The following is a 9753-nucleotide window of genomic DNA, read 5'->3' on the forward strand; positions in this document are numbered from 1 at the left end:
GGGGGACCTTTGCGCGGCAATGCCGCGCGTCAAAAGGGGCGTGGCCTCATGGGAAGGAGGTGTGGCATCACAAAAAGGGGTGTGGTATTACACTTTAGACCATATACAGTAATACCCATAACACATTTTATCAAACTCCGTAATACCCATTACTCATAAAGCCACACGCCGTAATGCCACTTACACATAAGGCCACACACCATAATGCCCATTACACATTGTGCCACACATCATGATGCCCATTACATACTATATAACAAACCGTAATGCCCATTACATATAAAAAACGGTTTAACCTCAATATCCCTGGAACCAATTAACCCATATGGATCCAGCCTGGTATCAGATTGAAGGCCCAGCGATTTGGGTTCGACTGAGATCAACCTCGAGCTTCAGTGATGCCGAAGGGGGAACTGGCAGCTGTTGAACTGGGTGGGGGTCGGAATTAGCGGGTCCCATGTTATCCTATAGGGAAAACGTTCCAGCTTTGCCTGGCAGTATCTCCGGTTCCCAGGGGGCTAGAGACACGGGGCTGGGCTCGTTGGAAAGCCCCATCCCTCGGTTACAAAATGGGCTGATGGGTGGTCCTGTGCACCCCCGGACCACCCCCTAGATTCGCCTATGTGCACGTGTTATATGTGCAGACCAGGAGATTATGGGTGAAATGTAATAGGGGGAGAGAATCAGAAAGTGAGAGATTTGGTAAGAAATCTCCAGTTTTTGTTAAAGCGGCAATCATTTACACCTTCGGGAGGGTTGCTGCCCACCTTTCCAGGACCAATGCCAGGAAAGCTGGGCGCATCCCTCTTTGATGGAAATGGGGGTGCATGATGCTCTTCCCATTTTCCAGAGTCTCCACCCCATTTGCAGACGCTGTGCCACAGTGTTGTTTGTCGTGACATATATACAACCACTCGCTCCCAGGTGTTGTTGAACTACACATCCCAGCATGCCCTGCTACAGTTTTTCTTTATTGGCCATGCTATTACTGTTGTAGGGCATTCTGGGATGTGTAGTTCAACAACAGCTGGGAGCTAAAGGTTCCCCATCCTTGCTTTTAGGTCTGTCATTTCTTATACATTGCCTAATAATATTGTAGCATCAAAGAAAATGTTTCCTCTGAAACGTTATTCGTCAGTGACTAACTTCTGCATAAATGGCGCCTGCTGATAATAATTATAATAATATACCCTCTAGCCTTAGCGAATCTCTGCGGTTGGTGCACACAGGAAGCTAATGTCATTTGTGTAATGAATGCTTTGGAGGTAATCATATAAAGAGCCGTTCTCATGTGGAGAATATAATAACCAGCCCAGAACTGGAACCTGACTATTGCTCCCTAAAAAGATGGAATTAATAAATCCAGTTATTTATTTTTTTTTTTTTTTTTTTCAGGAAAATCCTGCAAAACATATATTTTCCAGGTACGAGAACCGCCACATATTCCCAAACTCCGTCTCTTCTTTTGAAAATGTAAGTACTCCTAATACAATGGATGCTTTATCTCTCTATCGTGTTGAATGTATATATTGTTCTGTGGGGGGAGATTTATCACATCTTGGAGAGAGATAAAGGGGACGGAGAAAAAGTACCAACAAATCCGCTCCTACGTGACATTTTGAAAAGACATCCTGTAACATGACAGTTAGGGGCTGATTGGTGGGTACTTTCCAAGCTTAGATAAATATCCCCCTATAAGAATGTGCTATACACATCATGGGAATTCCGATGACCACGTTCCGTTATATTCGTTTTCAAGCTGTTGGGTGTCCACGTTTTGCCCACCCTGTGACAGCTGTTGGTGTGTGGTGGCCATGGCTGTAATGTAATTTCCTGCCAATTACAGATGCCAAAGGGTAATTACAGCTCTGTCCACCAAACACAAGGTCAACAGAAGAAAGTTCATCAGGGTCAAAAGGTCAATATCAAAAAGGTCAATAGCAGAAGAGGTTGACAAATACAAAAGGTCGACAAGGTCAAAAGGAAATGGTTAACACAATTTTTTTAATGCTTTCTGGTTGTCATTTTCTATGTTTCATCATATGTCACCACAATTATTGCAAATGTGTATCCTCGTGGGCTTGCTTTGTTTGTTGTGCTAGGTTACTGACCCCAGTCATTGTCCATGTGGATGGGAAATCAATAAAAAGTTGAAAAATATTTGAGAAATAATAATGAATAATGCTCCAGCCAATCAGCACCTAACTGTCATGTGTTTGACAGTTGGGGGCTGATTGGCTGGAGTAACATATATCATTCCAACGAGTGACAAAAAGAATATCTCTTGTTGCCAAATCTGTCCCTAAATGTCATTTTCCAACCATATGACAAAGTGCACATCTCTGTCACATTGGCATGTCTTCTAATTAATGTATTTCTTAAAACTCATGTCCACAGGCAGTGCGCAAACATTTCCTGAACATTCATCACCCCCCCCCCCCCTCCCCATGGTGGGTACATTACACGTAGTGGCGCACACAGGTGCTATTGGCACTGGGACAGATGGTATCTGAAATGCTGTTGATAAGTGATGGATCAGAGGCAGAACTACCATTGGTGCAGCAGGTGCATTGCACCGGGGCCCCTGACAACTAAGGGGCCCACTGCTGCATAAAACCATCAATGAGTTATTGTGAACCTGGGTTGGGGTGGAGGAGGGGGCCCAGATTATATATTTGCACCTGGGCCCACAACCCACAAGTTCCGCCACTGTGATGGACTGCGTTTTGAACGCACTATCACTGAATTGTGCCAGCGGTATTTGCGGAGCATATTTACCCTTTACAATCCCCATAAATTAGTCTGTCCCCAGGAAAGTGGAGATTCTGGGCTGCCCTAGTCGCTGGTTTAAAGATTGTCCCTGGCATCGCCTAATTAGGCTTATATGTGTTTGCATTCTAATGATGCACCTAAATCTGTGTCTGTAAGCGTCAGTTCCTATCTGTAGATCCCAAGCAGTAACCATCGAGCTGCCGCCTCTCACTGCATTTCCTCTGAGTACATCTTTTCATGACTTCTCACACAGAGATTCACAGCTACAGAGCAGCCAATTATCTGTCCAATCCCGGTAATCAGGCCTCGCTCCACTCTGCCTGAACAAAATCAGCTTTTACAGGCGCAGTTTGCATTCAGCGACACTGTGGGGCGGAGGGCGGGGGGTCCAATCCTGGGAAGAGGCGATGTTTGATGTTGAGCAAGGAGACCATTAACCCTTTGATTGCCAACGTTGCTGTGAGCAAGCCTCAGAATATCCGCTAATGCCTGCGACTGTTCTTTTAGTATAAATAAATACAAATACAGCCGAGTCAATGAATTGAAAATTAATTAAATATTGCACCCAAAAAAAGAACAATCAATGTGAGCGACTCTGGCATTTTTTAATGGTTATTTTGTGGATCTCACACAGAGGGTTTAATAAAAGGTTTGCGTGGCAATTTTCACACCTATTTGAACAAATTCTCTTGGCACTCAGAGGGGTTAAGGAGTTGTTAGGAGGAGAAGCTGATTCCAGCCATGGTAAAGGTTATTTTCTAGTACGGTGCCTATTTCTGCTCATTCACTATAAATGGAGACTACAGATGAGTTTTTACTAAAAGTTCTGTCTTCATTAAGGGACTGGGAAGAAAAAAACTCCTGAAGAACAGAGAATCCCACAACTTTACTCGGTGGATCCCTCTGGAGGAGGAGATGAAAAGGCAGAGACCCATCATCAGCACTTACCGCACTGATTTCTGGGCACCGGATGAATATACGGGAAAGGTACCACAGCTGCTGGTTCCTAGGCTGCACCGGGCAACGTCAGCCTCATGTTCTGGACTGACCACCTACCAGCATGCAAGCCTCCCAGCACCCCAGAATCCATCTACCACTGTCATCCCAATGATCTGTAACAGAGACAGGGAAGGACAAAGAGCAATGTCCGCCCCGTGCAAGAGACTGACCGTTTCTGACTGTCTCATTTGGCGAACTCCAGACAACACTGGGCCAATTAGCCTGCACAGCATTGCGACAACATAATTGGGTTTAATGTGTTTTTTTCCCTCTTGAATGACCAAATACACTGAAATTGCAAAGTCAATGTTTGTCCAGCTCAATTTTTTTTAACCACGATCCTTCATAAATCTGAAACTATTTGCTATTATATTTTATTGGTAAGCATGTAACATAAAGGGCTGCACAATACTGTATTTTATCTCTGATTTCCCCTGGGCAGGGGCAGTAGCATATGGAGTACATAGCATGCAGCATTCAAGGCGATATGGGCCCAGTACTGCCCGATCACCCTCTAACTGTCTCTCTTCCTCCCTCCCTATCTCTCTCGGACACTGTATCTCTGTCACTCTTAATGAATGTATATCTCTCTTTGACACTACCCCTCTTTCTCATTCACTGACACTACCCCCTCTCTTTGACACCAGGGGCAAACGCAGGATTTTCAGAGGGGGGTTTCCAGAGAGGGGCGGAGCAAAGCACGGAGATGGACACTTAGGTGACCCTGTATATGCCGGCATAGGCGAATCTAGAATTATGGTAATGGATGGTCCCAGATATAGACACAACAGCAGGGGGACCTTTGCGCGGCGCAGCCGCGCGGCAAAAAGGGGCGTGGCCTCATGGGAAGGAGGTGTGGTATTACACTTTAGATCATACACAGTAATGGCCATTACACATTTTAGCAAACTCCATAATACCCATTACACATAAAGCCACACGCCGTAATGCCAATTACACATAAGGCCACACACCATAATGCCCATTACACATTGTGCCACACATCATGATGCCCATTACATACTATATAACAAACCGTACTGCCCATTACATATTTGCCACATAAGTGCTGCTTACCTACGTGCTCATTGCTAGGGGGTTCTTGCTTGATGGCACCATAGTACTCATTACACATGATGCCGCACACCATAGTACCCATTACACATGATGCCGCACACCATAGTACCCATTACACATGATGCCGCACACCATAGTACCCATTACACATGATGCCGCACACCATAGTACCCATTACACATGATGCTGCACACATAATGTTCCTTACACATGATGCTGCACACATAATGCCGCTTACACATGATGCTGCACACCGTAATGCCCCTTACACATTAAGCCACACATTTTGCGTAATGCCCCCACATACCGCCACTTGTAGCGTCCCTTAAGCAATGCCCCCAAAAGTGCCACTTACTGTAAATTTTTATATGAGCCTTCGCTGCTGCTGCAGCTAGAGATAGAGATCGGTGCAGCTGCTTCTATGGGGAAAGGAGCAGAGCGCAGCACAGAGCACGCGCCCACTCCCCTCCTGGGAACCCCTCTAGCCGAGTGGACATTTGAAATTTTGTGCGCGCTGTTGTTGTGCGTGATGTCGGGGGAGCACGCCGGGCGCTGGCACCACATGATTAAAGGGGGGACGGGCTGAGGTGAAAGCAGGGAGAAGAATTGGAGCGGAAGCTGCAGGGGTGACACCAATTAACCCATATGGATACATCCTGGTATCAGATTGAAGGCCCGGCGATTTGGGTTCGACTGAGATCAACCTCGAGATTCAGTGATGCCGACTCGGAACTGGCAGCCGTTGAACTGGGTGGGGGTCGGAATATAGGGAAAACATTCCAGGCTTTGCCTGGCCGTATCTCCGGTTCCCAGGGGGCTAGAGACACGGGGCTGGGCTCGTTGGAAAGCCCCATCCCTCAGCTACAAAATGGGCTAATGGGTGGTCCTGTGCACCCCCGGACCACCCCCTAGATTCGCCTATGTATGCCGGGTCAGTTAAAGTATTACAGTTAGACCAAATGTATATAAATAATAATAATAATAAATATATATATATTTATATATATATATGCAGAACAGAATCTCCAATTTGCACTAGTAAAATAATTAGTCGGTCGTTGTAGACACTTACAGTAGTTCCCCACTAGTAGGAACTAACCTTACACATAAACACCAACAATAGTGTCTTCAGTGCCCTGTACTGTGTGATGTCATAAACAATAATCAATAAATAAAACTAATAAATGAGTATAAAAACAAAGAACACTTGTAGCTTCTTGTTTCTTGTGGAATGATTTTCTTTTTATTTTCACAGAGCTTTAAAACAAAAACCAACGCGTTTCGTCTCACTTGGAGACTTCATCAGGGTTTTTTTTCTCTAAAAGAATATACAGTATACAATTTTTTAGACATCATATAATATATACATATTATATTTATCATATACAATTAAAAAATCAATTTAAATATATATACAACAATTTGCACCTAATTCATGTACAGTCCATAAGGGTTTTTTTTTTTTCATGGAATGGGGGGGGGGGGAAGACAGATGACCATCAAAAATAAAGTTCAAATTGGATGTTCAGTACATACCTTTTATACATTAAATGTATAGAAGGTATGTACTGAACATCCTATTTGAACTTTATTTTTGATGGTCATCTGTCTTCCCCCCCCCCCCCCCCCCCATTCCATGAAAAAAAAAACCCTTATGGACTGTACATGAATTAGGTGCAAATTGTTGTATATATATTTAAATTGATTTTTTAATTGTATATGATAAATATGTTATGTATATATAATGTGATGTCTAAAAAATTGTATACTGTATATTCTTTTAGAGAAAAAACCCCTGATGAAACGCGTTGGGTTCTGTTTTAAAGCTCTGTGAAAATAAAAAGAAAATCATTCCACAAGAAACAAGAAGCTACAAGTGTTCTTTGTTTTTATACTCATTTATTAGTTTTATTTATTGATTATTGTTTATGACATCACACAGTACAGGGCGCTGAAGACACTATTGTTGGTGTGTGTATATATATATATATATAAAAACAAACAAAATAGGTCAGGAATTGCGCTAGATACGGTCTTTCGACCAGCTGCACCTCTGGAGCGACTCTCCTGTTAGTGAGAGACAGAAGATAAAATACACAGATGGGGGGTGTCCAGAGTGCGCTCAAGTGATACCACTTAGCCACAAAATATAAGTCCAAAATAGATGTGATCCTGGAGTCACTAATATTCAGATGGAGTTTTTGTAAACTTCAGAAATGAATGTCGTTTAAGACCTATAGCGCCCCTTATATAATTTTAAAAGGTTAATTATGGTCTAACCTGGACCGGATATGGGGTATAATCCCTCCCCTATATAAGAAGGCAGCTTGTGTCCATTCAGTCTATCCAGGCTGCAGTGGAGTAAGCACCTACACTCCCTCACTGTGGTAAGTGCTTAACAGTTTGGGTGCATATGTGAACTCTTTTACTATTGTGACATCTATATCTTTTTATCTGGAGGACTTTTTTGAAATACTTTAAAGTGAATTGTTATTAGCAGCATGTTCTATTTTTATTTCTTGCTTCATATTGTCTGGTGTTACTACTATCTGTTTCTTTGAGACTTAGAAATATATGAAATGATTTTTATCTGTTTCTTTGAGACTTAGAAATATATGAAATAATTTTTTATTTTTTATTTCATTGGCATATTAAAGACCTTTCATTATATGGGCATGTTAATGATATATGTACCGATATTTGGAATGCTTTATGGTCTGAGCTTTCCTTTTCGTGCCCGGTTTATTCTGTATTATATTATATTGTTACCATCATTGTTACTATTATGTACCTACCTATGACATCCATATAATGGTTACTCCGCCCCCTGGCCTTTTTCCGTCTCTTGTTATATATATTTCTAACTAGGTGATTCATCGCGCCCTACGGGCGCTCTTCACACCGGCGTAAGAGGCTACGCCCCTTAATTTGTGAACATTTGTATTGTGAGAAATATGGTTAGAATTGTATGAAAGATGCCCTGTATTGCAGCTTCTGCCAGTGGGTGAGGGTCCAGCGTGGCAGCACAGGAGTACCGGACGGTGGCCCTGAGTCAGTGTCTCCTCCTACTGGGTGGGAGTTAGGGTGCATGAGAGCAGGAGGCTGGGATATGAGGCATAATAGGGGTATGTGGGCAACACAGCGTCAGTGATTACCCAGTGGTGAAAGTTACGGTTCAGGAGAGCAGGAAGCTGGGTAGTGATAGGGGTGTGTGTGGGCATACGGGGGACTAAAGAGGGTGGTGGACACTGTGCAGCTTCTGCCAGTGGGTGAGGGTCCAGCGTGGCAGCACAGAAATACAGGAGTCAGTGTCTCCTCTGACTGGGTGGGAGTTAGGGTGCATGAGAGCAGGAGGCTGGGCGGTTAAGCATGATAGGGGAATGTGGGCAACACAGGGTGAGCAGGTCTCCACTGGCGGAAGTTACGGGGCAGGAGAACAGGAGGCAGGGCAGTGTCTTACCACATTGATGGCAAAAGTATTCCACATCGGCCATAAACCATCGATTATTTGAAAATCATTGATGGTCTATGGGCATCCCTAGAACTGGAGGAGGGTGGGGGACAGTATACAGCTCCCGGCAGTGGGTGAGCGTCTCCTCCCACTGGGAGGGAGTGAGCGTGCATGAGAGCAGGAGCCTGTATAATAGTGGTATGTGGGCAAGACATTGATAAAAGTTGTGGCGCTGGTGCAGAGGGCAGTGGGGAAACCTGCAGTGCGGCAGCCAGGGCCGGATTTCCCACCTCGGGGCGGTACCTGCTTGTGGTGGTACAGGGGGAGGGGGCGGGGGTCCGCAAATCGTGGGCGCGGGGGCTTGAATCGTGGGAAGGGGGGTCCGCAAATTGCGGGAGGGGGGTTGTGGGGGTTAGTGAATTGCGGGAGGGGGGGTTGCGGAGGTCCGTGAATTGCGGGATGGGCGCGTGGGGTGCCGTGAGCCAAGGGGGGGTGGTGCGGGGGTCCGTGAATCACGGGAGGGGTCATGAATCGCAGGAGGGGGGGTCGGGGGGGGGGCTGCGAATTGCAGGAGGGGGGGTGTGGGGGGTTGCCGTGAATTGCATGAGGGGGGCGTGAATCAAGGGAGGGTGGGCGCAGGGGGGTGGTGCGGGGGTCCGTGAATCGCGGGAGGGGGCATGAATCGCGGGGGGGGGTCCCCGAATGTGTGAATTACGGGGCGGTCGCAAATCGCGAGAGGTGCCGAGGGGGCCCGCAAATTGCGGGAGGGAGGTGCTACGGGGGGTTTCGTGAATCGCGGGAGGGGGGGTCGTGGGGGGTTGCGAATCGCAGGAAGGGGGGTGTGGTGGGTGCCGTGAATTGCGTGAGGGGGACATGAATGGCGGGAGGTGGGGTCCCCGAATGTGTGAATTAGGGGGCGGTCGCAAATCGCGAGAGGTGCCGAGGGGGCCCGCAAATCGCGGGAGGGGGGCGCTACGGGGGGTTCCGTGAATCGCGGGAGACGGCGGCGCGAATTGCGGGAGGGGGGGTCGCAAATTGCAGTAGGGGGGCGGTGCCGTGAATCGCGGGAAGGGGGGTCGCGGGGGGCCCTTTTAATGCCGGGAGGGGGGTCGCAGGGATCCCGCGTTTTGCGCGGAGGGGTTGGTCGCGGGGGTCCAGCGAATCGCGGGAGGGGGTGGTTGCGGGGGTTCCGCAAATCGCGGGAGGGTGGAAAGCGGGGGTCCCGCAAATCACGGGAGGGGGGGTCACAGGGGTTCCGCGAATTGCGGGAGGGGGGGTCGCGGGGGTCCTGCGAATCGCGGGAGGGGGCTCGCGGGAGGGAGGGGTCGCTGGGGTCCCGCTATTCGCGGGAGGGTTGCAGGGGGTCCCGCGTTTTGCGGGAGGGGGTGGTCGCGGGGGTCCAGCGAATCGCGGGAGGGGGTGGTCGCGGGGGTCCCGCGAATTGCGGGAGGGGG

At 47.2% G+C, this 9753-nt stretch overlaps 1 protein-coding gene across 4 annotated transcripts in view; it reads left to right on the forward strand.

The window, feature by feature from the left end:
• CIMIP7 (ciliary microtubule inner protein 7) overlaps nucleotides 1–5996 on the forward strand; it is a 123194-nt gene extending 117198 nt beyond the window's left edge. For all 4 annotated transcript variants that reach the window (XM_083155543.1, XM_083155542.1, XM_083155544.1 and 1 more), the window contains 2 exons: nucleotides 1396–1473; nucleotides 3613–5996. In XM_083155543.1, the coding sequence (XP_083011669.1) occupies nucleotides 1396–1473; nucleotides 3613–4017 (483 nt within the window). In that variant the 3' untranslated portion in view covers nucleotides 4018–5996. The remainder of the gene's footprint in view (nucleotides 1–1395; nucleotides 1474–3612) is intronic.
• Nucleotides 5997–9753: the final 3757 nt, after the last annotated feature.

This window comes from Crinia signifera, chromosome 8 (genome assembly GCF_055691185.1).
Source record: "Crinia signifera chromosome 8, ASM5569118v1, whole genome shotgun sequence".
Lineage (NCBI taxonomy): Eukaryota > Metazoa > Chordata > Amphibia > Anura > Myobatrachidae > Crinia > Crinia signifera.